The 27,217-nt window shown below is 67.5% G+C and overlaps 7 protein-coding genes across 7 annotated transcripts; 3 read left to right on the forward strand and 4 right to left on the reverse strand.

Annotated features, from left to right (window-relative positions):
• Positions 1-2,986: 2,986 nt before the first annotated feature.
• FA09DRAFT_353779 (Cullin-domain-containing protein) lies at positions 2,987-6,263 on the forward strand (the record flags this gene model as incomplete). The annotated part of the gene is made up of 9 exons (XM_025744839.1): positions 2,987-3,052; positions 3,122-3,250; positions 3,334-3,747; positions 3,840-4,790; positions 4,842-5,213; positions 5,272-5,745; positions 5,802-5,882; positions 5,944-6,084; positions 6,141-6,263. 9 exons carry the CDS (start codon positions 2,987-2,989, stop codon positions 6,192-6,194), a joined length of 2,682 nt encoding a protein of 893 aa, XP_025594891.1. The 3' UTR covers positions 6,195-6,263.
• Positions 6,149-9,263, reverse strand: FA09DRAFT_363491 (DUF1604-domain-containing protein). Its single transcript, XM_025745597.1, has 5 exons — positions 8,688-9,263; positions 8,273-8,616; positions 7,957-8,215; positions 7,737-7,902; positions 6,149-7,682 (listed from the first exon to the last, which is right to left on the reverse strand). Exons 1-5 carry the CDS (start codon positions 9,197-9,199, stop codon positions 6,333-6,335), a joined length of 2,631 nt encoding a protein of 876 aa, XP_025594892.1. The 5' UTR covers positions 9,200-9,263; the 3' UTR covers positions 6,149-6,332.
• Positions 9,264-10,526: 1,263 nt separating this feature from the next.
• FA09DRAFT_332743 (hypothetical protein) lies at positions 10,527-13,031 on the forward strand. The gene has a single exon (XM_025743585.1). The coding sequence runs from the start codon at positions 10,671-10,673 to the stop codon at positions 12,852-12,854; it is 2,184 nt and encodes a 727-aa protein (XP_025594893.1). The 5' UTR covers positions 10,527-10,670; the 3' UTR covers positions 12,855-13,031.
• A 53-nt stretch (positions 13,032-13,084) lies between these two features.
• On the reverse strand, positions 13,085-19,013 carry FA09DRAFT_363493 (putative CHC1-clathrin heavy chain). The gene is made up of 10 exons (XM_025745598.1): positions 18,587-19,013; positions 18,320-18,447; positions 17,802-18,263; positions 14,282-17,712; positions 14,026-14,226; positions 13,781-13,966; positions 13,573-13,725; positions 13,468-13,515; positions 13,226-13,413; positions 13,085-13,167 (listed from the first exon to the last, which is right to left on the reverse strand). The coding sequence occupies exons 1-10, from the start codon at positions 18,763-18,765 to the stop codon at positions 13,098-13,100; spliced, it is 5,046 nt and encodes a 1,681-aa protein (XP_025594894.1). The 5' UTR covers positions 18,766-19,013; the 3' UTR covers positions 13,085-13,097.
• A 512-nt stretch (positions 19,014-19,525) lies between these two features.
• On the reverse strand, positions 19,526-20,820 carry FA09DRAFT_332744 (hypothetical protein). Its single transcript, XM_025743586.1, has one exon. It carries the CDS (start codon positions 20,692-20,694, stop codon positions 19,552-19,554), a length of 1,143 nt encoding a protein of 380 aa, XP_025594895.1. The 5' UTR covers positions 20,695-20,820; the 3' UTR covers positions 19,526-19,551.
• A 1,364-nt stretch (positions 20,821-22,184) lies between these two features.
• Positions 22,185-23,980, reverse strand: FA09DRAFT_326896 (hypothetical protein; the record flags this gene model as incomplete). The annotated part of the gene is made up of 4 exons (XM_025741232.1): positions 22,185-23,354; positions 23,407-23,609; positions 23,673-23,814; positions 23,900-23,980. The coding sequence occupies 4 exons, from the start codon at positions 23,978-23,980 to the stop codon at positions 22,185-22,187; spliced, it is 1,596 nt and encodes a 531-aa protein (XP_025594896.1).
• A 310-nt stretch (positions 23,981-24,290) lies between these two features.
• FA09DRAFT_332745 (hypothetical protein) lies at positions 24,291-27,090 on the forward strand. The gene is made up of 9 exons (XM_025743587.1): positions 24,291-24,623; positions 24,692-25,001; positions 25,090-25,285; positions 25,339-25,508; positions 25,596-25,725; positions 25,780-25,856; positions 25,905-26,253; positions 26,310-26,670; positions 26,726-27,090. Exons 1-9 carry the CDS (start codon positions 24,559-24,561, stop codon positions 26,883-26,885), a joined length of 1,818 nt encoding a protein of 605 aa, XP_025594897.1. The 5' UTR covers positions 24,291-24,558; the 3' UTR covers positions 26,886-27,090.
• The last annotated feature ends 127 nt before the right edge of the window (positions 27,091-27,217 follow it).

The raw sequence follows: 27,217 nt of genomic DNA on the forward strand, positions 1-27,217 counted from the left end.
ACGTCGGGGCCGTACGAGCCCTCCCCGTCGGCGCGCGGCGCATCTGCTTGCTCACGCGCCGGCGTGCTCTCCACGCTGCTGTCGTCCCATCGCTGGGACGGCGAGAGGTCGGTGAGCCCGGGCCGGTACGCGTCACGCCAGTTCATGCGGCTGTCGGCCGCCTCGGCGCGCTCCTGACGCAGCTGCAGGAGCTCCGGGGCGAGGTAGTCGGACGTGCCGGCGATGCAGTTGTGCGAGTGATGCACGCGACGCCGCGTTCCGCTCGCCGAGCCCTCGGACGGCTCTGCGTAGTGTGAGAAAGGCGCAGCAATGCCAAAGTCGCAGAGCTTCAGATGGCCCGAGTCTGCGATCAGCCAGTTTGCCGGCTTGATGTCGCTGCATACAGGCTGTTAGAGCTGGGGGCCCACTGTCCTGTCTCGCGCCACTCACCGATGCATGTAGCCCGTCTCGTGCAGCCAGCTGACGCCTGCGACCATGTCGCGCCCCCAGCTCCGCACATGCTCCTCTCTGAAGCGCCCGTGCGCGTCTGTGAGGTCGTTGTTCTCGCCGGCCTCGCTTGCGCTGCGCATCAGCATGTCGAGGTCGCCGGCGGGAAAGTACTGCATCGCGATGAAGACATCGTTCCGGCTTGTCCATGCCGCGTGGATCTCGGGCGTGGGCAGCTCGCCCAGGCCTTCGCGCGCGGAGCGTGCGAGCGTGAGGATGTGGCGCTCCAGCGACGGCGAGAGGTTCGACACGGCAAAGGCACCGACGACGGTGCGCTTGACCGCCGACTTGACGACGTACAGCTGCCGGTCCAGGCGGCAGCGCATGACCTCGCAGAAGCCGCCGCCGCCGGCAGACATGTTGCGGTTGAGCTCGACTTCGGCGATGAAGTCCTTCTCCTGCAGGCTCAGGGAGGCCAGCGCCTGCAGCTGGCCATGTGCAGCCCGTCGCAGGGCGTTGTCGTCGTCGTGGATAGACGAAGAGACGGGATACCACGCAGCCATGGCAAGATCGAGCTCGCTCGAGCTCGCGTTCGGCGGCGCGACGGACGTGGCCGGGCGTGGCACGGGCAGCTCGGCGCACAGCGAGTGCAGCATCATCTGCACGGCGGGAGAGCGCAGACATGCCAGCACTTGGGCGTGCCGCGAGGCCCACGGCTCTCGCGACGGGACGAGTGTGCCAACCATGCGAGGGTCCGCCCGCCCTGGCGTCGCCGCGAGGCCGCTGCCAGGCGCTGCTGCTGACGATGCCGAGCCGTGGTAGCCCCAAGAGATGAGGCCAGCAGACCGAGGCGAGGCGCGGAAGAGAAGTGGCGTCGAGGCGGCGCAGAGTGCTTGATGCGGAGAGAGGTGCTTGCTGGACGTCGAGTTGGGGAGTGAAAGGGTGTGAGTGAGAGTGAGAGAGAGGGAGCGGGAGTTTGAGCGCGCAGGTGCACCGCAACACCGGGTGCGCCAAAGTCGATTGAGCGAGCGCCGACCTCAGCCAGGCACAACCGGCCGTCCCGACGAGCAATATCGCCGAGCGTGGTGCCGCTGGATGCGCTGCGGAGCTGCAGCGGGTGCGGGCGAGAAGGGCAGGGCGCGCCCAAGCTGTTCCTGCCCGCTGCAGGCTGTGCGGCGAGCTAGGCTGCGGTGCGGCGCGTCGTGCGTGCAGCGAGGCGTGTGCTGCGCCGCGGCGGTGCTGCGTAGATGCTGCGAGGCTCGGCGCTGGCGGAGACGGTGCAGCAGCACGGCGGGCGGGATGGGGTGAGGAAGAAGCGAAGTGGGCAGGATGACTGAGCGCACCGGGCGGGCGGGAGAGCGGGGCGCGCGGCACGGCCGACAGGCACCATGCACGCGCTCGGCGCTCGGCGCGGGGCAGGCTGAGAGCAACACATGCGCACAAAGCGCGAGGTGGAGCATGCGTCAACCTGCGCCGCGCCCAGCGTGCAGCCGTCCCGCCGTCGCCGCCTCGCAAGCGCACGGCGATCAGTCCGCCGCATGCCGCATGCCCGGCGACGTCAAGCTCGCCCCTCGAGCCCGTCCTGGCCCATCGAGCGCTCTGCTGCGGCGAGCTACGTCCCTGCGAGGCTAGCCTGCGGAGCGCCGTGCCGGAAGAATGCTTGCTGCTCTCGCGTGCGCAAGCGCGGCAGCGACGCAGCAAACGCACCCGCACCCGTACCGGCGCACCGGTTCCGCCGGGCTCCCCGTCTTGCGTGAAGCATCTTTTGTGCTGCTGCGCATGGAGCGTCCTGTGCGGCGCTCTCTGAGCTTTGGCAAAAGCAGTTCTGTGCTTCGAGAAGCTGGCCGAGCGAGAGACGGCAGCGCTGAGAGAGGACAGCTGCAGCCCGGCGCAGGCGGCGGCAGCGGGGCGAGAGCAACACGCACGTGACGCGCCGCCGCCCGGCGCCCCTCTCGCCCGCACTCCGCAGGCAGTCTGTGCGTCCGCGCGCGATCCGGATGGTGCGAGATTATGCTCAAAATGCGCAGACAGGGCTCAGCGTAGGATTCTCGTGGCCCTCGCCGGGAGCGGCTTGCTGCTGCGCTCGCTGACCAAGTTCATGGGTGCACACGACGCCTCGCACCAGCACAGTGCAGCGCGCAGCGAGTCGCGCGGCGCGTCGCATGCGCGGCGCTATGCCGCGCCGCCGCCGCCTCCACCCTCACCTCATCACCGTCCACTCGTCGTCGTGTCCGCCGGGCGCTGCGCTCTCCTTCGCGCACCGCCGTCCACTGCGCATCTCTCGCAAAGCTTGCTGCACTCCTCTCTTGCCTCCGCGTACCCTCGCCGCTCTCGCACGCGGTGCGCACGGCGGCTTCTCCACACTCCTCCCATCTTCGGCTAGCGCGCTCAGCCTCTCCGCCACTGCACCGCAGCTGCGAAGGTCTTGCGCAGCTCGGCAGGCACGACACATTCCGAGCCCTGAGCACCTGCGCTCGCTCTGCGCTAAGAGCACACCTGGTCTGCACCAGCAGCCCGCCCGACGCCGCACGAGCTTCGCTGTCGCAGCCAGACATTCACCATGTCGCACGGTGCGCCGCCGCGCCGCCCAGGCGCCCGGCCCGTGAAGCTCAGGACGCCCAAGCGCGTGAGTCTCGCCTGCTGACCCATAAGGACAACCTCAGACGTAGCGCTGACACTCGTCTCTGCGCCGCAGCCGGGCCTGGAGCTCCCGATCGAGGACATGTGGAAGCGCCTGAGCAACGCCATTGCGCAGATCCAGAACCACAACATCTCCGCGCTGTCGTACGAGGAGCACTACCGCTACGCATACAACCTCGTGCTCGTGAGTGTCGCTGCTGCGTTGCGCCCCAGCCGTTGCCAGGCTCGTGTGGTGAGATGGCACGTTCTGATTCTTTGTCCGTGCAGTACGACCAGGGCGACCTGCTGTACTCCGGTGTGCGCACGCAGATTACCGCGCATCTGTCGAAGACCTGCTCCGACCTCATTGTGCCAGCGTTCCCGGCTGGAGGCGCCTCGGCCGCGCTGCCGGCCGGCATCATCCTGCCGAAGATGGTGCGCCCGGCATCCTCCTCTGCGACTGCGCCCGGAGCTGCGTCCAAGGGCAAGGGGCGTGCTCTCGATCCCGAGCAGCGCGAGGCCGCAGAGCCCGACCTCGTCTCGGGCCCAAGCGCCGGCACAGCTGCAGCACCGCAGGTGGGCGACCGCACGGACAATGTCGCCCGTACGCAGGCTGGCGAGCGCCTGCTCAAGGCGATCCGCGATGCCTGGGACGATCATGAGGCGTGCACCAAGAAGCTCAAGGACGTCCTGAAGTATGTCGTGAGTAGCAGCCGCCAAGCCAGGGGCACAGCGCCGGCGGCCAGCGCGGTCCGGACTGCCCAGGTCTCGTCTTGCTGATCCACTATGCTCAGGACCGCGTGTACGTCGGCAAAGCCGGCGTGCCCGAGATCTACGACCTTGGCTTGGAGCTCTTTCGCGACACGGTCATCTTCTCGACTGCCTTCCCGATCCACACGCATCTCTACACGACGCTGCTCGTGCAGATCCAGATCGAGCGCGAAGGCTCCGTCATCAACCGCAGCGCCATCAAGTCGAACATCGACATGCTCACTGCGCTGTCTGCGCCCAGCTCTGCCGGAAGCGGCCGCCTGGCCTCGTCCGCTAGCAGCTCGCGCCCGTCCTCGTCTAAGAGCGTCTACCAGACTGACTTCGAGCCAGCCTTCCTGGCCACCTCGACCGAGTTCTACCGGGCCGAGGCGACGCGGCTGCTCGACGCGCGCGATGCTGGCGCGTACCTGCGGCACGTGGAGCGGCGCTTCATCGAAGAGGCGGGCCGGGTCGCAGTGTACCTGCACAATTCGACAGACACCCCGCTGCGGGTGCTGCTCGAGGCCGAGCTGCTCGCGCGGCACCTGCAGACGATCATCGACATGCCCGGCAGCGGCCTGGTCACGATGCTGGACGAAGGGCGGCACGAAGATCTCACGAGGCTGTACAGTCTGTTCAAGCGCGTCACCGAGGGACTGCCGACGCTGAAGGCAGCCGTCAAGGCGTACGTGGCCAGCACGGGCAAGCAGATCAACCTCCAGGTGGCGTCGCAGGCTTCGGCGCCGCCTTCTGCCGCCACGGCGAGTGCTCGCTCGGATGGCCCGACCGTCGACGGCGACGGCTCGGCGAAGGCCACTGGAAGCAAGCCCACCACCGCGCGAGAGGCAGCCAGCGACCAGAACGCCGCGTCGACGCCACAGGCGGCCATGGCGCTGAAGTGGGTCGAAGACGTGCTGGCGTTCAAGCACAAATTCGACTACGTCTTGAAGCACTGCTTCAACGACGACAAGTCGTGCGAGACGGCCATCAACGAGGTGAGTGCCGCACACGTGCTGCAGAGGCGGGTTGCTGACTGCATCGCACAGGCATTCGAGACGTTCGTGAACAGCAACGCGCGCGCGCCCGAGTTCATCTCACTCTTCATCGACGAGAATCTGAAGAAGGGCCTCAAGGGCAAGACCGAAGAGGAGGTCGACGACGTGCTCAACCGCACCATCATCGTGTTCCGCTTCCTGCACGAGAAGGACACCTTCGAGCGCTACTACAAGGGCCACCTGACGAAGCGCCTGCTGCAGGGGCGCAGCGTGTCCGACGACGCCGAGCGGGGCATGATGGCCAAGCTCAAGATCGAGTGCGGGCACGGCTACGTGCAGAAGCTGCAGGGCATGCTCAACGACATGAAGGTGTCCGAGGACACGATGGGCGAGTTTGCCGAGTCGATACAGCGCAGCCAGCGGGTGAGTGGCGTGCGCGTGCGCCGCCCGGCCGCAACCGAGCGCTGACATCTGCCGACAGCCAATGCCGTTCGACCTCTCCGTAAATGTGCTGACGTCGACGTACTGGCCGATCAATGCGCAAGCGCAGCCGTGCACGATGGGCCCGGCCATGATCGACGCTCGCGATGCCTTCACCCGCTTCTACCAGTCGCGCCACAGCGGCCGCATTCTGACGTGGCACCCGAATCTCGGCAACGCCGATGTGCGCGTCGCGTTCCGCGCTCGCAAGCACGAGCTCAACGTTTCGACGTACGCACTCGTCGTGCTGCTGCTCTTCGAGGATGTCGCCGAGGACGAGCCGCTGAGCTACGCGCAGATCCTCGGCAGCACGCAGATCCTCGAGCCGGAGCTGCAGCGCACCCTGCAGAGCCTCGCGTGCGCCAAGTACAAGATTCTGCTCAAAGAGCCAAAGGGCCGCGACATCGGCCCGAATGACAAGTTCACCTTCAACGCCGGCTTCACCTGCAGCCTCGCTCGCATCAAGATCGCCCAGGTGCGTCGCCCGCGCCGCCTTGCTTTGCGATGTCACACTGATGCACGTCCCCGCAGATCGCTGCGCGCGTCGAGTCCGCTGCCGAGCGCAAGGAGACGACGGCAAAGGTGGAGGAGGAGCGCAAGAACCAGGTCGAGGTGAGCACCGGTGCCTGCGAGCTTTCCTGCAGGCTTTGCTGATCATCCTCTGCCCGTCCAGGCCTGCATTGTGCGCGTCATGAAGGACCGCAAGGCGATGACGCACAACGAACTCGTGCAGGAGGTCATCCGGCAGCTCGTGGCACGCTTCCAGCCCGCCCCGGCGCTGGTCAAGCGGCGCATCGAGAGTCTGATCGACCGAGTGCGTGCTCTGCCGGCCTCTGGAAGCCGACGTCCGCTGACATATCTCTTCCGCAGGAGTACCTCGAGCGCGCCGAGGGCCAGATGAACGTGTACAACTACCTCGCATAGGCGCGCGGCGCCCGCCTCGAACGACATAGGGTCCATCCGACACCACACACACACCGCCTCTCATTAGTCACACTGCCGCGCATGAATCTCTAGTCTCACGCCTCCCCCTTGCATGCCCGACGCTTAGCGAGCATGCGTTCATTCGTCGTCGACGCTGAAGGTGAGCATGCCCTTTGGCCGCTTGTCCTTGTCCTTCTTGCGCTTCTTCTCGCGCTTGGCGTCCGCGCCCTGCTTGCCCGCCTTCGAGTCCTCGTCGCTGCCCGACCCTGCGCCGACGGCCGTGCGCTTGGCACGTGGTACGAAGGCAGGCCGGAAGGCGTTCGACGGGTCCGATGCGTCTGGCCCAGCCCGCGGTGCAATGTCCACTGCAGGCTGCTGTGGCGCGGCTGCGCTTCGAGGGGCGGCCGGCGCTGCTGCTTTGGCCGCCAGCGGTCGCACTGGCGCCTCGTCGCCGTCCTCCTCGTCGTCCGAGGCAAAGACGGCCTTGAAGATGTCGATCGGCGGCCGCACGTAGGTCAGCGTCTCGCGGCCTTGGTTCTCGTCTTCGCCCAAGCCGACTGTCTCGAGAGAGCGCGCTGCGGCCTTGGCTGGCTCTGATTGGCCACTGCCGCTCGCATGTGCTGTCGGGCCAGCGCTTGCTGGAGCAGCGCCGAAGGCTGTCGGCAAGGCGGTCGGCGCCACAGGGTCAGCCGCGCCGCTCGTCCAAGCCCGACCCTTGGCCATCTGCTCGAGCTCGTGGCGATTGGCTTCCCAATGTGCGTTGACGCCGCTGGACGCGCTGGTGCCGGCGGAGGCGTCGTGCAACGTACTGCTCGGCGGAGGCACGCCGAAGCGCTTGCACAGCAACTTCTCGGGGGCCCAGCTGCTCGTTGACCGAGTGAGCGCGCCGAACATGCCAGATCTGGCCGCCTGCTGAGCGTCGGACAGGATCTCCGTCTCCTCGGGCTCCGGCGCGGGCTTGCGTAGATCAGCCCGCTCCGTCGGAGGCTTTGGCGTCGGTTGATAGAGGCCGCCAGCCACGATGGGTGCATCCGTCGCTGGGACACCGGATGGCGCGCTTGAGGAAGAGGTGAAGCGGCTCGACATGGCCACGCTCATCGGCCTGAAGATGCCGGCAGACTTGTTGAACTCGCGCAGCTCCGCATTGCTGGCTTCCACGCCCTGGCCGGGCGGCGCTGTGAGCGGCTGGGCTTCAGCAGGGTTGGCCTGCGCCGAGAGGTAGCTGCGATAGCGCTCTTGCTTGGCAGGATTGTCGGCGAAAGGCATGTAGCCTCGCAGCGCTGCGTTTGCCGTGACGCGATCGAGGAATGGCACTTCGAGCGCCGCGAACGGCTCCGGAGACGGTGGCCGTACAGCGGCAGGTCCAGCAAGCCCGGCTGCTGATTCTGCCTTGACGCGCTGCAGCCGTTCTCTGTCCTTGGCAGAGAGATAGTTCATGATAGACGGCGGCGGACCAGGGATCCGAGCTTCGCCCAAGATCGATGCGCGCTGGCAAAGGTGTGAGCAAGAGCAGGGCCAAACGCATGGCATCCTGCCACTCACATCGTCCGGTCGCAGTGCACCTGGCGCGGCCGGAGGCGCGACACCTTCCGTCGGCGGTGCGCCCTGGACAGCGCCGGCATCAGGCTTAGCGGCGCCTGCAGCATCGACGGCCCACACGCGCTGCGGGTCGGGAGACCAGTCCTTCGGCACGCTTGGCGGCGCATACCTGCGAAGCACAGCTCAGCTAAGGCTTGGCATCGCGGTGTTGCAAATCACTCACAGATGCTCCTCCCTGCCTCGCATCGAGTCTACGACCCGGAAGCCCTTCAGCACGAAAGATCCGTCGGACCAGCGATTGTCGGTGTCGCTGCGCGCTTGCACGTCGGGCGCCCGTTGCCCGGCTGCTCGCGCCTTGTCGCCAGGCACCGAGCGCCGGGGCTGCGTCTGTCCGAGTGTGGAGGAGTGGATCGAGTCTCTTGCTGCGTACATCTCGTCTTCGCCGTCCGAGTCCTCTTCCAGCGCACCAAGGCCGAAGCCACCTGAACAACGGGGTGAGCAGGATGCTCCAAGCGCTCTGGCAGCAGGCGCCAACTCACCTCCGCGGTCGTCGCGCATGACTACCTTGCCCTTGCCAAGCAGGTGCTGCGGCCCGTCGCGCAGGCCCTCCAGAGCAGGCTGGGCTGGTGCCGCGCCTAGTCCTCGGCGGCCCGACCAGGCATCGGCGGCAATGAGGCGGCTGTCGGGCGGCGGCACGCCATGTGTCGCCGCAGCGATGCGTGCTCCCTCGTCGAGCTGCAGCGCTGCGGTCCGCGGCAGGCCCGCAAGCTGCACCAGTGCGGCGTGCCGTGCGGGCGACACGCGTGGCCCCAGCCCTGAGCCGGCTGTCCAGCCCATGCGCGTCAGCAGGCGCTCGCCCAACGCCGAGCGCGCCGCTACGACACTGTGATGAGAGGTCGGCATGAGCACTGGTGTGCGACACGCAGCGTCCAGTGCGGGACTCCAAAAACCCACCCATCGCTCGAGCTGCCAGCCGCCAGACCGCCGTCGCTGCCCGTCGCCGTCGGCGGCAGGCCGAGTGCGCCGAGCAGCGGGTCGTACGCGGCGCCACGTTCCTGCGGCGCAGCCGCTGCGCCGCCGTAGGAGTGCGCCACGACAAGCTGTCCGCGCAGCGCCTCGCGGTCCTCGTCGTCCATGAAGTCCTCGGCCGTCTGCTGCGGGCGCGCGGCGGCGCCGGCACGGTCGCCATCGCGGCGGCTGCTGCGGAACTGCTGCGGCGTCCAGCCCTCGCGGCTGCCGACGGTGTTGTAGTAGCCCGCCGAGAAGCCGCCGGTGAAGGCGCCGTGCAGGCGGCGGCGGCCCTGCTCGTCGCGCACCTCCTGCTCCCACAGCGGGCGCCCCTCGTTGGGGTCGGCGCGGCGCGAGTCGAGCGGCGGCAGCGGCGTGCCGAGCACGACGAATGACTCGGTCACGCGCGGCGCCGGCATGCTGGGCGAGAGGCGCCGCCGCAGGCGAGCAGCAGCCATGGCGGCAGGAGCGGCGGCAGTCGCGGCGGCGAGGCAGAGGTGCGGCGGCAGGCGAGGATGATACGGCAGGAAGAGCGAAGCCGCGCCGCTCGCCAGGCTGTCGGCCGCACGCTGTGCGGCGCTGCGCGGCGGCGCGCGTCAAGTGGAGTCGAGCGGGGATCGCTCAGCGTTCATCGTGTCCACCGCCTCCCGCGCGCGCCATACAAATGGCCAGTCGCAGTGAAGTGCGAGTGTGGGGGTGCCGTCTGCATACCCAGAGCATCATCGATGGCCTTCCTGCCCTGCGACAGCAGCCGTTGCGGCATGGGATGCCCTTCGCTGGGGCAGGGTGGGAGCGTGGGAACCGGCTTGCTTCGGCCGGCCCCTCCGACGCTTGCTCCTGCTCTCAGGCGGTTGCCAGCTGCGGCTGAGTGCTGGAGCCGAGCGGCTGTGGCTTGCAAGCAGCTTTGTTGTGATGCTGCCGCCTGGGTCAAGAGAAGGAGGACTTCGGGCCAGCGGCACAGCGCGCTGCCGGTGCGGTGGGCGAGCGAGTGAGGGTCCCTGCGCCGATGGCGAGGCTGCCGCGCCAGCCACAAACACACGCGCGACGTCGAAGCGGAATTACCGCCCACTCCGCCGCCGCTCCATCAAGCGCAGCCGATCTCGCTGCGCTGCAGCGCAGAATCGATGTCCTGTCCATGCGTCCTCGCCCACGGACCACGGCATCTCGGCGTCGCGCTTGCCCAAAGTAGCGAGGGCCGAGACTACGCAGCGGCGCCGAGCGGGCAACGGGCAGCGGCGGTGCGTGTGGGCGCGGGCACGGCCAGATCGGGCAGGCGCTGCGACGTGGCGCAGCTACGAGGCGTCCGAGGCCTCGACCGGCAGCGGCAGAGGCAGCGTCGGCGTCTCGTGCTGCTGGCCGGCTGTGCACGTTGCATGGGTCCGGGCGGGATGCGCGGAGGGGCGCTCCCGAGCGGCGAGGGCAGGCGAGATGAGGGGTGACGCCCTGCTCGGCGATCACCAGGCAGCAGACTCATCTCGCTGCGCTTGATGATTTGCATGACTTGAGCGCCGCCCCTCTCGCTGCGCGGCTGTGCTGCTGCTGCGCCATACGTCCCGAGCTCAGCAGTGCTGAACGCTGCCACTCATGCGGCTCCAAGAGGCAGCCACCTCGAAGCAGCGTGATCTGCCCAGGGCAGACGCCGCGGTGCGCTCTGTGCCTCTGCGGGGCCAGCGGCGCGCGCCGCGGCGCGGGCGTTGCGGTGTGTGTTGCGCCGCTCGCGCGTGTGCCTTTCGCGCCCCTTTCGCACGTTTTGGCGCGCAGCAGGGCGCGCAGCGTCCCTCCGCACCACCACCATCGCCGCCCATTCCTACCCTGTCGCAGCCACACACACCCGCCGCACCCTCTCGTGCACCCTGCTCTGCGCCGCACAGTGCACCATGCCCGCTGCGGGCGTCTAGCTCTCTCTGTCGTTGCCACTCGTCCTCTCGCATGTCTGCGCCCTACTCGGTCACGGCCGCCGGCGCTGCGGACGCGGCCGCGCTGCTCGACGGCGCCGCAGACCCGTACGCCACGCTGCGCTCGTCGCGCCTTGCTCGCCCGAAGTACCGCTGGTCCACCTGGACTGCCGACACGACGCTCCTGTCGGTGGAGGATGAGGACACGGGCGCATGCCACGTCGCCGGCAAGGAGGCGCTCGCCGCCAAAGAGGCGCATGTCGCGCAGCTGTGGGACAGTGAGGCCGCGACGCAGCCCACACCCGCATCGCTGCACTGTCGCCGCTCTGCCAATGCCTCGTCTGGCGAGACCGAGGTCGACGGACCCTTCGACTCGTCCTCGTCCACCTCGGCCTCGCGCTCGTCCGCTGGCCTTTCCGACACGGAGGGGTCGTCGGCCGCACCCGCCGCGTCTCGACGCGCGGCCAGCAACGGCGCCCCTGACGCTTCTTCCAGCTCTCCGTGCGGCTCGCCGACGAGCGATGGCGCGTTTCCTGACCACCTACTCGATGCTGCGCTGGAGTCTACCAGCCTAGCTCTCGAGCAGGCTACCGCCTTGCTGCAGTCGACGATCAGCGCACGCGCGGGCTTTGCGCGCATGCGTGCCGCCGAGGCCGCGCTCGACGAGTCGCTCGACGTGCGAGAGGTCCGTCTGCGGCAGCAGATCATTGCCAGTGATGAGGCCCGCGGCTGGGTGGCTCGTGCATGTGCGGACCTGGCCGCGTTGGGAGTCGAGCCTCGCCGTGCAGTGGCACCGCGTGCTTCGTCGTGGCGCATGCCGAGCACCGGCAGCGCTGTCGCGCCCGTGGCCTCGACGGGCCAGAGTGCCGGCGCCGGCTGGCTCGACCACAAGGACGAAGACGCGACAGTCGGCAAGTCTGCCGCCAAGAGGCTGGAGCGCGTCCTCTCTACTGCGACAGTGCCCACGACACGACCAGCAGAGGCCGGGGACGGCGCTGTCGTGCCTGCCGCCCCTTCGCATAGCAGGCAAGCGAGCGGCGCGAGAGACGCACTCGCGCTTCTTGCTGGTGCTTCGGCCGCCGCACGCAGTGCTGGCGGCGCCGCTATGGATCGCTCCTCATCCTCATCGTCGTCCTCCGGATCTGTTTCGCCAGCCGCCTCTGCAGCATGCTCTCCGGCGCGGCCCAGCGCGGCGCGCAAGCCGCGCTCGTCGCTCCGGCTGCCCCTGTCTGGCCTCGGTCTCGGAGCAAGCGTGAGCGGGCCCACGGTGCAGACTTCCTCCGCGTACTTGTCTGCCGCGGAGGCGGGGCCGCTCTCGGCTGCCTCGACTTCGTCGGAGATGAGCTTCGCCTCTGCACAATCGCACAGCATGGCGCAAGACAGACTGGGCTTCCCCTTTACCTCGCACACGTCCGCGGCCACCTCATCAGAGCACGAAGCGGGACCGTCGTCCGCGACGAGGCCACGTCCTAGCTCTCGAGCGAGCATCGCTTCACTGCAGAGCCTGGCGAGCATCGACGAAGCTCACGCGGGCTACTTTGCTGCGGCCGCTCTTCCCCGGACTTGCTCCGATGCGACGGGCAGCGGCAGTCGCAACAGCAGCACGCGCCTTGTAGGAGAACGCGGCGGCTACCGCTCCGTCAGCGCCTCTAGCTCGACGACACTCTACGCCCCTCCGGCACGCGCCTTGTCTGCACTCAACGACAGAGCTGGTCTGCCATCTCGCGACCACGCAGAACAGAGCACTGCCTCGCTCCTCCTGACGCCTCCGTCGCAAAGCCTTGACGCCTTCGCGTCGCCCACGCCCAGCCTCGACGGGTCTCACAGTGGTCGAGCGCAGCTGTCTTCGGTACGCTCCCCGAGCCTGGCGCGGCCTCGGCGACCGGGGCATAGTGCGTCATCCTCGTTCTCAGACGCTCACGGCAGCGGCCGCTTCCGCTCGTCTAGCGCCGACGGCGCCTCGTCGTCCGAGGAGGAAGGCGCGGTGCGCAGGCGGCGCAAGAGAGAGAGCAGCCATCGCGACCGCGGCGCACTCGCTGCGCTGCGCCGCCTGAACTCGGTGCCGGGCGAGGAGGGCGACACCTCTACGGCCAGCGCCGCCTCTGCTGCCGCACAGACGCCAGTGCCGGCTGCTGCAGGCAATGGCTGGGGCGGTACGCTCGCCTCTTGGCTCGGAGCAAGCTCGCGCGCAGGCGCAGGCGACGAAGACGTGGTGTGAGGCCACGCTTTGCGCCTTGCCGATCCCCTACTACCCCATCGAGCCAGCTGCGCGGCACTCTGCCCGCGCCTGCTCTACCTTCCTTCATACCCTCCTCAAACCATATTGTGGCTCTGCGCACCGCCACGAAGACTGAGCATCGCGACGCGAAACAGGACAGAGCAGAACGTGATAATTGTGCACAGGGGATCAGGAAGCGGGGATAGGGGTCGGCGTGGGGGGAGGAGGGTCGGCTTCTCGGGATCAGTACATGCCGCCGACGGGTGCGTTCATGTACATGCCCGTCGGCTGCGCTCCGAGGGGCCCGTTGAGCCTGTGAAGGGACAGAGGTGAGAAGGGTATGCGCGACGCTTGCTTCGCCCGGCACTCACCCCGTGGCTTGCGGACCGCCAATCATGAGCTGGCCGCCCATGCCGGGACCAAGGATCGGCGCGTTGTCCTCGGCCTGCTCCTTTTCTGAGTCCTTCTTGGAGCGCTCGCGCACCTCCTTCTCGAGCGCCTTGAAGCGCGTGTCGCGATCGCGCATGCGCTGCAGGCGATACGGCATCAAGTAGTCGTTCTGCAGGCGAAAGACGTCAGCGTTGCGCGGTCGGCGCTTCTGCACGCGACTCACCAGAGCGTGCCGCCAGGACAGCTCCTCGGCAACGTCCTCGCGAATGAGCTGGGCTCGAAGTGTCAGCACCTACGTCCTTTCGACAGCTGCACGACGCCGACTCACGTCGTAGCACGCGAACAGCACCGCCGAGACGGCCTCCTTCATGCCGATGTCGACGAAGTAGCTGAGCAGGCCCTCGGCCACCTCCGTCTCGCCCGACACGGCCGCGGTCTCGATGGCGTCGCGCCAGAGCTTGTCGTTCTTGCTCAGGTCGATCTGCGGTGCGGGCGTGAGCAAGAGACGTGCTGCCAAGGGGCCGGAGCCTACGCACAGACTCCGTCCAGCGCGAGCGGGTCTTGTAAAGGTGGGCCGCCAGCCGTCTGAACTCGAGCAGCTCGTGGCGCTCCAGACGCTGGGCCAGCGAGATCGCGTCGAAGTTGTCGTAGCCGTCGATCGAGGCACGGAGCGTCTCGAAGTCCTCCTCCTCGATGAGCAGGTCCGCGAGAGCGTCATTGACCTGTGTGGCAGGGTGGTGAGCTTCCAGAATGGGCGACGCTGACTGTCGCCGGTGCTCACCTGCTCGATGTTGTGGTGCTGCACCGAGATGAGGTAGCCGCGGATCAGGGGCAGGTTGTCGTTGTCCTTGCGCGCAAACAGGCGCACGACGCGCGCGTGGTCGATGCGCGCGGCGAGCACAGTGAGCAGGTCCGTGAGCAGCAGCGGGTGCTGCTCAAGGTAGAAGGACAGCGCGCGGTAGTAGATCTCGATGTTGGCCACCTGCGCGAGGGACAATTGAGCAAGAGCAGGTCAGCGTCAGCACACAGCCACTCACCTTCGGCAAGATCGTCTTGAACAGATCATGCTCCCACGCGACGCCGCCGTGCTCCATGATGATGAGCGCGGCGTTGTCCGGCTCGTCGTACTTGAGGTGCAGGAACACAAGCTCGCTCCAGAGGTGGCACGCGTCGGCCGTCTTGATGAGCATCGGCAGGTTGCTGCGGCTCCAGTACAGCTTGAGGTGCTCCATGAGGCGCTCGGGCTTGTACTTGGCCAGCGCAATGCCCGCCTGGGTGAACACGCCCATGTGTGCGCGCTCCAGGCCGAGCGCCGCGTCGAGCAGCGTCATGAGCTCCTCGAAGAAGCCCTGCGCCTCGTACGCGCGGATCAGCGACGGCAGCTCCTCGGCGTGCGGGATCACGGCGAGGCCGGCAATCTGCGCCAGCTTGAACTCGCGCTTCGTCAGGCACGCGGCGTGCACCTGCTTCCAGACGCTCGTGTTGCCCGCCTTGCGCGCCGCATCGACGGCCGACTGGTAGTCGCCGAGGTAGACGAGCGTCGTGGCCAGGCGCGCGTAGTTCGACACGCTGCTGAAGAGCAGCTTGGCCGCCTCGTACAGCTCGTCGTTGAAGCACTTCTCGCCGACGTTCATGATGTCGGCGACGTTGGTCATGCCGAGGAACTCCTCCATGTCCGACAGGCGGTTCGCCTTGGCGAGGCAGTACGCGTACTCGGTGTCGATCTGCGGCTCGCGCGCCTTCTTGCGCGCCATTTGCAGGAAGCGGATCAGCTCCTCCTCGCGCCCGGCGTGCTCGGCAATCTCGATGACCTCGGCGTAGTTGCTCGGGTCCTCGGCCTTGACGTACGAGTCGATGGCGTCCTTGACGCGCAGGCCGTCGAGCTGCGCCTTGCCGAGGCGGCTCCACAGCTCGGGCTTGTTGAGCTTGTTGGCGTACTGCGTGCCGCGGTCGATCGAGACGATGTGCTCGACGAGCACGTTCATCGCGTCCGTGTGCTGCTCGGCCTTGCTGAAGATGCGGAAGGCCTCCTCGTACAGGCCGTGGTCGATGGAGATCTTGGCAATCTCGCCGACGTCGTAGCCGGCCAGGCGGTCGATGTAGTTCATCACCTTGCCCTTGTCCGTGCGCACGGCGGTGAGCATGAGCAGGTTCTGCAGGCTGCGGTTGTCGCTGAAGCTCGACGGCTCGAGGATGATCTTCTCGAGCAGCTCGATGAGCTCGTGCGGCAGGTCGGCGGCCATGAGCGCCTTGACGGTGACGGAGACGTCGTCCGGGTTCGTCGACTCGGGCACGGCCGTCGACGTGACCTGGTCGATGAGCTGGCGGCGGTTGACATTGTCGGGGCGCAGCACCGTGGCCCAGAGGTCGAGCTGGCGGCGCATGACGAGGTAGCGCGCCTGGTGCTTGAACATGGTGTTGTCCGTCGTGATGGCGATGAGCTCCTCGTCGCAGAAGCCCTTGGCGTAGGCAATGTACGCCAGGTACGGGTCGCGCTTCTCGCAGTACTTGCCCACGACGCGCGGGTCGTACGCGTTGTTCTCCTTGAGGAACTTCTCCGGGTTGTTGTTCGAGTCGATGTAGATCTTGGCGACGGCGTTGAACAGCGGCTGATCCTGCGCGCCGGCGTCGATGCGCGACTGGATCCACGGCAGGATGAGCTTGAGGCGGTTGCGCTTCTCGACCTCCTCGACGAGCTCGTCGACGGGGATGGGGCCCGTGACGGAGGCGAGCAGGTTCTTGATCACGCCCTCGTCGCAGTCGACGTCGAGCAGGCCGCCGATGACCTGCGGCGTGCGCGACGAGTTGACGCGCTGCACGTACACCTCGATGAAGTTGATGAGCATGTTCTGGTAGAGGTAGAGCACGAGGTCGTGCACAAAGTCGAAGCGGTCGCACACGATGATCAGCGGCAGCTGGTCCGCCAGCTTGGCCTCCTTGAGGAAGTTCTTGACCTTCTCGGCGTTGTAGTAGTTGCTCTCGCGGCAGATGCGCTCCACCTCGCGGATCTGGCCCGTGCGCGTGGCGGCCTGGATGTACTTGAAGTGCACCTCGGCGTCCGTCGAGAGGTTGACGACGGAGCCGAGGAAGTAGTACAGGCCCTCGTAGCTCTTGAATGACTCGAACATCTCGATGAGCTTGACGGGGCCCAGCAGGTCCGCGTACTTGGTCGCAATCTGCACCACGACCGACAGGTTCTGGCGGATGTTGACGCGCAGCATCTCCTTGAGCGCGTCGAGGCTCTGCTCGACGGTCAGGCGGCCAAAGTACTCGACGAGCCACTCGGCGTTGAGCAGGTTCGAGTGCACGACGACACGCTTGATGTCCGCGGCGTCCTCGTAGTGCTCGAGGGCGCGCTGCAGCAGGCCGGCCTTCTCGCAGAGGTTGGCGATGCGCGGGCGGTCGTAGTGCGTGAACATCTCGTTGCCGAGGATCGCATCGGCGACCTGCGGCGCGTTGACGAGGTTCATCTCGAGCAGGCGCGTCTGCAGGTGCGCCTGCTCCGGCTTGTTGTCCTTGAGCGCGTCGAGCAGGAAGCTCGTGGCCTGCTGGATCATGTTCTGCGACATGAAGATGTCCGTCACGCGCTCAATGTCGACGAGCGGGCCGGCCTCGTCGCCGACGAGGCTGCTGGCAAACTCGGCGCCCTGCTCGGGGCTGATGCGCACGATGTGCTGCAGCAGCGCCGCGTAGTCGGGCGAGTAGCCGACCTTCTTGGCATACAGCACGATCTTGTTGAACTGGCCCGTCTCGGCGAAGCAGGCGACGACCTTGTTCGGCACGTTGGCGCGCAGGTACACGCTCAGCGCCAGGTTCATGTCGTGCTGGCGCACAATGTCGCCGAGCTCCTCGCTGCACTCGATCTTGTTCTCCTTGAGCCACTTCTCGAGCAGGTGCTTGCGGCCCTGCACCAGCACCGGCTTGGCGAGCTCGAGCGACTCGTACTTGTTCAGCGAGCCCTTCTCGAGCAGAATGCCAAAGTACTGCAGGATGGGCGAGAGCGTGCCGGGCTGGTTCGGCACCTGCTTGAACTGCTCGATCGTCTGCGTCGTGCGCAGGATGCCGCGCGGCGAGTTGGCGGCAATCTTGGCCGCCTCGCCGAACTGGCCCGTGCTGAAGAGCGAGTGGAACTGCTGCATGTAGAGGTCGTCGGCGCCCGGCAGGTTACCGCGTGACGCGAGCTTGAACGCCAGCTCCGTGTTGTTGAGCGTGCGCAGGATGTACGGGATGATCGTGTTCTCGTCGACGGACACGCTCAGCACCTGGCCCTTGCGGTTGATGCCGATGATGCCGCTCGTCGTCTCGTGCTCGGCGGTGACGAAGATCGTCTCGCCCGAGATGCGGTTCATGTAGATGCACGTGCCCGACTCGAGGTCGTACAGGTGGATGAAGCCGTACTTGGTGACGAGGTAGACGATGCCGTAGCGCTTGCTGACCTGCATGGCCACGGGGAAGTCGTTGGTGGCCTCTGCGCGCGCATGTCTCAGCACTCTGCTCTCTGCGCACAGCCAGCGACCACCGCGGCGCGCCATGTCCGCCGCCCGCTCCGACACTCACCCGGCGGGAAGAACACATCGACTGCCTTCTTCGTGAACGTCGGGTTGCCCTGCTGGTGGTCGATCTCGACCACGTGCAGCTTGGCACCCGTGCCCGTCCGCACGGCAAACGTGAACAGCTTGAACGGGCTCGGCGCCGAGTCGGTGCGCAGCTCGGCGAAGCTCGCGGCGTGGCCCTCGATGGGCTGCGACACGCCCCGGTCGCGGCTGTACAGCTGCATGCTGCCCTTGACGCGGAACGCGCCGGGCGCCGTGTTGCCGCTGATGCCGATCAGCACCACCCACTTCTCGTCGGGCGAGACGCGGTAGTTGATGATCTGCGCGCCGGCGAGCGACGCGTGCCGGTCGAAGATCTTGGCCGGCGCGGCGTCGCCCTCCATCGACCAGTGGTACACGGCGCCCTCGGTCACGACGCCGAGCGTCGTGTTGGAGATCCACTTCCAGAAGGTGACATCCTCGTGCACTGCAGCATGCCGCGTGAGCCAGGGATGCTGCGGCCGGACAGCGACGGCGACTTACTCAGGTGGCTCTTGACCTTGGCCTTGGCCTCGATGTTGAAAATCTGCAGCTGCCGCGCCGACTTGAGCGCGATGATCTTCTGCACCGGGTTCATGATGGCCGAGTCTGCCGTGATGGGCCGGCGCATGCTGTGGGGAGCGCGCTGGCGTCAGTGCAGCTCACATAGCCGTGCAGGGCAGCCGCGGTGCGTCGTGCCAGTCCTGTCGCGGCTGACACGCGCACCCCGGGCAGCGACACTCCACGCTTGGCCCATCCCCTACGACTCACAGATTCGAGCTGTCGTTGAGGTCGACGATGGCCACCGAGTTCTGGCCGTTGATGCTCTCGCGCACGCAGACGAACTGCTCCGACTCCATCGTCACATTGGCGAAGCTGATCGACTCGGCCTGGATGCCGAGCGCGGTGAGCTGCACATGCTCGGAGAAGTTGATGGGCTTGTCACCCATCGTGGCGAGTGGTCGGGCCGCGTGCCGGGGAGGCCGGAGTGCAGGGAACGGGGCAGGACCGTGCGGCGACGGGACGGGGCAGCGCGCCGCCGGCGGGCAGGGGACGCGGGACGAGGCGCAGCAGCAGGCAGCGCAGATCGGCCAGCGAAGAGCTGCAGAGAGGGAATGGTTCGCGCAGGCCTGGCCGCGGTGGGCAGTGTGAGGCGGCGCGAGGGCGAGGCGGGGTGGATGCGTGTGGGAGAGGTGGTCAGGAAGCACGAAGGAAGCAGCGGCGCTGGCAGTCGACGGCGGCGCAGCGTGGCAGCGATGCAGGCTCCGTGCGCGCGCGCGCGCCGCGTGGCTGCGCTGGCGCAAGCACACACACGGCACGCCGCCGACACTGACTGCTCCAGTGCCCGCGCCGCGCGCCCCTGGGCTGCCGCCGCCGCGCGGCGATGTGGCTGCTGGCCTCTCGCTCACCGCCGAGGCGACAGCAGCACGCGCGTCCGAGGCGGTGCGCTCGCAAAGGCTCGAACGGCGACGCACAGCACACAGCATTGTCGGCTTTGAGACTGCAATACCCTCCGAAAAGCGTCTGACGCATGTCTGAGCGTACTCTCCCTGTCAGGTCTGCCGCTCCTGCTTCCTATGCTCAAGGACCGCGAGAGCTGTTCACGTCGGCACACACGCAAGAAGAAGATCACAGCAAATGGTCATTGAATAAGGGCGGACTAAGTAAGAGTAGCAGACAGGATATCTCATGCGTCGGGAACTTGGTCTAGTGGAATATTCAACGAGCCACGAGGCTTAGGCGACGGCCTGCGGCGTCGGCGGGCCGCTGGCGAGGCCGAGCTCCTTGGCCAGGCGCTCGGCCGTGCCGTCGACGGTGCGGTCGCACTTGGCGCCGCCGTGCAGCAGGCCGGCCGACGAGATGTCCTTCGTCTTGGCGCCGAGCACGCCGCCGGACGACAGGTAGTCGCTGCGAGACTGGGTGGGGAGGACGAGCGCCTCGTGGACCACGGGCGCCGTGTGGCGCACCTCCTCGGTGGGGACAACGACACGCGTGCGGCTGTGCGAGTGCTCGTGCTCGTCGACCAGCGGCACAACAACGTTCGTGACGTGGTGGTGCACCGTGTGGTTCGTCTTGACGCCCTTGTCCACGATCTCCTTCGTGCGGGCGCCGTCGATGATGGCGCCATCGCGGTGGCCGTGCGTGTTGGCGACCTTGGCGAGCAGCGCGGCGTCCTCGGCCGTCGAAGCGTGCTTCTCGTTGATCTTCGTCGTGGGCAGCACGCGCTCGTGCTGCGTCTCAGCGTGGTGCTTCTCGTCGCGGATGGGCTGGTGGTGCACCTGCACATGGTGAGTGTGCGTCTCGACGTTGCGCTGGCGCTCGACCTCCTCGATCTCGTGGTGGTGCTTGTGCGTCTGGACCTGCTCGCCGAGGTGCTTGACGCTCTGGTGCACCTGCCCGTTGCTCAGGTCCGGCTCGGGCACACCGTGGCCCTTGCTGTGCTTCATCTTGCCCTCGACGTCCTGCACAACCTCCGAGCGGCCCGTGCCGGTCTGGATGCCGTACGTCTCGGCCTTGGAGGCAGCGACGGGGAAGCGCGGCGTCTCGGTCGTGTTCTTCGTGGGGGCGGCCTCGTGCGAGTCGACGGAGGTGGTGGGCGACGTGTGTGCGACGTCCGAGGCCGACGTGTCCGACGAGGTCGAGTGGCGCTTGCCGCTGAGGACCTTCTTGATGCCGTTCATGATTAGAAGAGGTGGAGTGTGGCGGACCGAGGAGTAGTGGGTACCTTGGCTGTGAGTGTGTGTGTGAGAGCTGAGTAGCTGGATGAGGAGCAGGAAGAAAGAGGCGTTGAGGGGCCTCCTTATGTATGTGATGTCGAGCGGCCCCTCTCGCTGTCGGAGGCATGCGTGGAGCCAGCTCGACGTCATAGGCCACCGCATGACGCAGAGCAAGCATCCGCGCCGCCGCCAGCGGGGACGGCATGGACGTATTGCGCGGTGGTCCGAGCGGCTAGAAGGGACGAGCTGGATTGAGCGCTGCCTCAGCCAGGCGCTGGGCGGCGGAGCGGACCCGAGATCGCGATGACGGCGCGGCGAAGGAGCGCGAAAGGTGTTGGTTGCAGCGCCACGGGCTCTCGGCGCGGCGCGACTGCGGCTGCGGCGCACCAGAACGCAGCAGGTGCAGCGCCTGAGCAGCGCCGTAGCGGACCCGCGGCGCGCCGCTCCAACTCTGCCGGAGCCCGCGCGGCGACTGCACAGCATCAGGCGAGGCCCGGCGAGCGGCAGCATCAGAGCAAGCGGGCGCCCTACGCTCCCATCGAGCACCTTCTTGCTCGGCGCGGACAGCTCGTCCCTCCGCAACGGCTTAGCTTGGTCAGCGGCACGCGCCATGGCGACGGCCGGCGGCGGCGTAGGCTCGCAGGCGGGCGTCGCATGGGGCGCAAGACGCGCCGGCGCGCCGGACGCCTGTATCGCACGCCGGCCGGCGAGATCGGGCGGTGGCGCCAAGGTGCACGGGCTGCCGCATCTGACGGCCCTCCACACCTTCGGCTGTCGGAGGCTCAGAGCGTGGTGAGGGCCCCGTGCGGCAGGCAAAGCGAGCCGACGCTCGCGCTTGCTGCGGCGTGCCGGGGCTGCCTAGCGCGCGCCGGCCGCCGGTCCGCATCTGGCCGCCTGAGGCGCTACAGCGCCGGCTAGCTGGGCCGTCTCGTCATGCAGCGCCGGCACCCAGCGATGCCTAGACGCCGCCGAGCACGCATCTTCGCTCCGCCGCACCGCTCACACCTTCCTCGCTTAGAGCTGCGGCGCGCGACAGCGGCGGGCGGTTACCAGCGAGCCGGACGCGCGGCGGTTGCTCGTTGGCAGCGGCACCGAGCCACCGGCACAGCTGCGAAAACCGCTAGCTTCTGTGCGTCAACCCTCCCTCGAGGAGCCTATGACGCGCTGTCGAGACGAGCGACCGCTTCGCTTCGCTTTAGTCCAGCCTCATCCGGCTGCGCATCCCGACCTGGACTGTCCCCCATCGGCACGACTAGATTCACGGCCGCTCTTGAGCTCTGATGGCCATAGCGACCTAAAACGCCAGCTGCTGGTCTACGCTTGCACGACTGCTGCTGTCAGATGCAGACGCCTGCGCCGGACCAGGCCAAGCTGGCGGGCGAGGCACGCCCCGGTCTGTGCGTGGCATGCCACAAGGCTTCGGGCGCGCACAACCGCCTTGACATCATCTGCAGCGCTGCCCTCGCCAGAAGCGTACCACTCGACACAACGCACATCATGTGAATGGAGCAACGAGGCTTGCTCAAGCCGGTCAGACGAGCAGCTCCGCATGCGCAATGATCTCGGCTAGTGACGCCATGCTTCGTGGCAGGACCATGACGCAAAGTGTCGCTCTGGTATGGATGTATTGCTCCAGCGAGCGTGCGTCCGGATCAAGTGGGCGGCGCATGCTGCGGCCCACGCGCGCCTCGGCGGCGAGCCTCTCCTCCGTCGGGACTGCGGCTTCGGCTGGGCCGCTGTATGAGCGGACGGCTCTTCTGCAGAGCCGCGAGGCGGCCAGACGCGGAAGACATGCTCGGCAGCACATCGCCGTCTTCCGCAGCGCCAGGCAGCGACGGCAGAGCCCGCATCGGGACCGGCTTGGTCGGCGACAAGGATCTGGCATGCGCTCGCCGCACCGCGGGAGAAGCTGAGACGAGTGCGATCAGCTCTTGCTGATCGCCGTCGAGATCTGAACGGAGCGGCTGTCGCTGCGGCGACTCTAGCGTGCGACCGCGAGAGGCTGTTGCGACGACTCCAGCCGACGGAACAGTGCCGCCGCGGCGGCGCGGCGTGGAAGGCGCGGACCTCGAAGCGCTCGACTGCGCGGGCACAGCAAGACGAAGGGAAGCCGACTTGCTGCTGGGCATCATCGGCGGGCCCATCAGGGATGCGCCTGCCTGGTGGTTGCCGGCACGACTCGCGTCATTGCGCGTGCCGGTGTGACCGACTGTTCGCTTCGTTGGGGACGGTGGGAGCGCGAGCGTCGGGGCGGAAGCTGGCTGTCCAGCGTTGATGGAACGCATCACGACAGGACGCTTGGCACTCGATCGCGGTGTGGCGCCGGGTTCATCAGCCCGTAGCACTGATGCCTCGACCTTCGGAGGCGAGACCTTTCGTGGGGTGCGCTGCGCGTCAAACGAGGTCTGGTCCGTCGGGGTCTTGGGGCCGTCGTCGTCGGGGCCGCTGCTCGCTGAGGTGCTGCGCGAACTGCTGGCGTCCGAGCCGCCGCGCTTCGCTGGTCTGCGAGCCGAGCCGCGCAGTTCCTCGGCTGCCAGACGCTCGGCGCCCTCGCGGTCGGCCAGGTGGGCCAAGAGCTCGCCTGCGGCCGCTGCAGTCGCCTCTTGCTGCTCGCTGACAGAGCTAACCTGCGCGGTCTCGTCGGGCGCACGAAGCACCGTACGCAGCAGGGCCTCGCCGCGCAGCGTCGTAAAAGACGACAGAGACTCTGGCCGGGCCAGCAGCAGGACCGAGATGGTGGAGATGGCGTGCGCCTGCGCGTGGCTGAGGTCCACCGAGGTGGCAGGCGACCAGTACGGCGCCGATGCAAGCGCCAGCAGCAGCTGACGGGAGCGTCAGTGTACTGTGTGCCGGCCCGCCTCGACCTGCACTCACTTCTACCTCGGTCACATCGCCGCGCTCGCCAGGCGCCAGCAGCGCGAGCCCCTGCAGCAGGGAGAAGCACACGCCGGCCTCGGTTGCAAGCAGAGCGCGGGCCGCATCTGCGTCTCTCCTGCTTGAGCAAGAGCCGCAGGTCGTGGACAGATAGGAGAGATGCACGTGCAGGCGCGAAAGGTTGGCAAGCAGTGCGGGAGCAACTGGCGCAGGGGACTGTCAGACATGCAACAGGAGTGCAGGCTCGCTGCGGCGGGTCGACTCACCTTCAGCCCAACCGCCCTGGCTGCGCATGCGCTTGCGCGCACCTGCGATCGCTGGTGCATCGCACAGCTCGTCCTTGAGGCTGACCTCGAGCTCGTACAGCGCCGCAGTGCGCTCCTGGCACGAGGCGCGTGGCGACGCGATCTGCAGGGCCGCGCGCGTGAGTGGGAAGCCAAGTAAGGCGAGCGTGCAGCGATGCAGCGCTCAGCCACCAGTCCTAGTCACTCACCGTGCGGAGAAGGGCGGCCTGTGGTGACGAGCGGAGCGACGGGCCGGCGCTTGACGCCGGCGGCGCGAGGAACGGCAGCATGGCCGCGCAGTGCTCGAGCCGGCGGCTAAGGGCCGTGCGTGCGGACCGTTCCGTCAGCGCGGACTGCGCGAGATGTAGGCTGCGCTGCGAAGCTGTAGCCGCAATCACTGTCGGGGATGCGAGACTCGAGGAGCGGATGAGAAGGCTGTGTGGAGGGAGGCAGCGAGCGGAGGCGCAAGCGCGAGTGTTGGTTGCCCGTCCACCCGCCCAAGCAACACTTTACGCCGCCGCGTTTGGGCGGAGTCGCGTTCGCGAGCCGCCGTTGCGCACGGACTGCTCGCGCCTGCTGCTCCCCTCCACTTATGCTCCCCTCCCGACTCCATCCCCGCCTCATCTGCCCCAGCAGCCGCTCTACAGCTCACCGCAGCTTGTTCAAGCCTAGTCTCGCTGTAGCCGACCTGCAGGCTCGGCGCTTGCCACAGACGCTCAGCCGTTCGACACGGCCGCACCTGCTCGCTCCCACTCGCCCCTCGGCATCGCGCGTCAATCCCACAGCTCCGGCCGGCTGGCCGCTGTTTGCCGTTACATCGCTCGCCTACCGATCTGCGCGCACTTAGCCGCTGCGATTCGCCACTAGCATGTCCTCGCAGCTGTCCGACTCGACGCTGCATGCGGCGCCCATCGCGGCGGACCCGTCCAGCTCGTGGGTGGCAGTGAGGATCGGGGCCAGCTGCGCGGTCGTGCTGACCTCTCGTCCGTCTCACCCGACAGGCGTCCTTCGGCACATGCTCAGCGCTACGATCGGCAGCTGCGGCTCTGGGCCTCCTCGGGCCAGCGCTCGCTCGAGTCGGCCCATCTGCTCTGCGTCGGCAGCACGGCCCTGGCGGGACAGATTCTCAAGAATCTCGTGCTGCCCGGCGTGGGCCGCGTGACGGTCGTCGACGATGCGCCCGTGACCGAGGCGGATCTTGGCAACAACTTCTTCCTGGAGGAGGAGAGCCTGGGCCGCAGCCGGGTGCGCGAGATGACGCGCTTCGTCTGCGAGCTCAATCCTGACGTCGAAGGTCAGGCGCGAGAAGAGGTGAGGGACTTGTGGAGATGACCGGCAGGGAGCCTGCTTCCCGGACGCGCTGTGCTCTGCGTGACACTGACGCGATCGCGGCTCCCAGTCTCCTGCCTCGCTGCTCTCGGACAACGCGCCTCTGCTGCAGTCAGCAACGCTCGTGCTGCTGGTCAGCCAGGCGCCCGACGTCGTCGATGCCATCTGCAATGCGCTGTGGGACGCCGAGGCCAATGTGCCGGTTCTTGTGGTGCGGAGCAGCGGACTGGTGGGCGAGGTTCGAGTGCAAGCTCGCGAGTGCGGCAGTAAGTAGACATGTGCAGCAGGCGCGCGGCAGGCCCTGACGACGTTGGCACAGTCATCGAGACGCACCCCGAGTCCACGGATGATCTCCGCCTCGTCGACCCCTTCCCCGAGCTGCGCAGCCTCGTCGACGCATACGAGATAGACCGCGCAGACACGCACGCGTACTCGCACATCCCATTCGTCGTCATCCTGCGACGAGCGTTAGACAAGTGGGAGGCGCAGGTGAGTTTCATCCGAAGCATCATATTGCCCCAAAGCCTCCCAATCAGGGCACATGCCTCAGGAAGCTGAACATCCCGCTCTCGGCAGCATGGCAAGCTGCCGACTTCAGACGACCGCAAGGCATTCACTGCGCTCATCAATGACGAGCGCGACAGCAAGGCCGAGGGCGAGAACTTCGACGAGGCCATAGCTGCCATGGGCAAGCATGTCTGGCGAGGTGCGTCCGGCGTGGCTGTACTTCTTGCTGCATAAGCTGATGAGCGCGCGATAGCCCTATCCGCACCCAAGGTGCCGACTGCAGTGGAGGAGCTCTTCGACGCACCAGAGTGCGAGCAGATCGGGCCCAAGGTGAGCGGCTTGCGGCCGCTACCCGCGCCCTCGCTGACCGCCTCGCAGTCCTCCAACTTCTGGCTGCTGCTCCACGCGCTGCGCTCGTTTGTGCGCTCCTCGCCGGGCTCAACACCTCGCGGGAGCGGCGGTCGCCTGCCGCTGCCCGGCTCGGTGCCCGACATGAAGGCGCTGTCACCCACCTACGTCGCTCTCGTGGGCGCCTATCGCACGCGCGCCGCTGCAGACCTGGCCGACTTTCAGCAGCACCTGGACGCCACGCTGCAGCGTGCCGGCGTGCCCGAGCGCATCGACGCCGAAGAGGTGGCGCGCTTTGTCAAGTTGGCCGGCTACGTGCGCCTGACCAAGGGACGCAAGCTGCACGACGCCAAGAGCTCGCCGAATAAGGAACCCATCGGTGAGCAGCGGTCTGCTAGACATTCTCTCAGCCTCGCTGACCAGCGCGACCTGCAGCTGCCGCACTGTCGGATCCCATCAACCCCGTCGTGGTGCCGCACGCGCTGGCCTTTATGGCGGCGGACGAGTTCTACCTCGCGCACCGCCGCTTCCCCGGCTCGTCGCGCGCGTTTGCGTACTCGCTGCACGGCGGCCGCTCGCAGGAGTGGGCGCAGCAGGGCCAGCGCTCGTACGACGGCGGCGTGCGCGAGAGCAAGCGGCAGCGCAGCGGCGAGCCCGAGGACGGCGACGACGAGCACGAGCCCGACGCGGACGACGACGAGCGCGAGCTGCAGCGCCTGGCCGAGGCCATGTGCGCACGCCTGGACATTGTCGATGAGAGCGACACGAACCGTGTCGAGGATGCCTGTCTCGAGCTGTGAGTGGCGCGCACACGCCAGACGAGCGCCCAGGCTGACCCCTCTCCTGGCCAGTGTCCGCTCCGGCCATGCCGATGTGCCGAGCACGGCGGCGCTGCTGGGCGGCGTCGCGGCGCAGGAGGCCATCAAGCTCATCACGCGGCAGTACATCCCGCTCGACAACACGGCCGTATACGACGGCATCCAGCAGGCCATCGGCGTGTTCCGCCTCTGAGCAATGGACATCGTTGCCATGCGCCTCGCACGAAGTGACGCAGGTGTCTCTCGTTCTCGCTCGTGCCAGAGCGATGCTGAGGCGACGAGTCGGCTGGAGTGCGGGCCAGGCTCTCCCAAGGGGCTTCCGAGGATGGGGGGCCGCCAGGTTGCAGATGCAGGGAGCGGCGCGGCTGCTGCTGTGCCGCGCGGCTGAACGTATGGAGACTGCTGCAGTGCCGCCCTTCTGCCAGCCGCGCCGCGCTGCTGCTCTGGTGCCGCGCGTCTCTCTGCCGCGCCACGTCGCGCTTGCCGCAGCCGCAGCAGGGCGCATCACGTGCGCCTTTCTCTGCC

Source organism: Tilletiopsis washingtonensis (assembly GCF_003144115.1).
Source record: "Tilletiopsis washingtonensis strain MCA 4186 unplaced genomic scaffold FA09scaffold_28, whole genome shotgun sequence".
In the NCBI taxonomy this organism is placed as follows: domain Eukaryota; kingdom Fungi; phylum Basidiomycota; class Exobasidiomycetes; order Entylomatales; genus Tilletiopsis; species Tilletiopsis washingtonensis.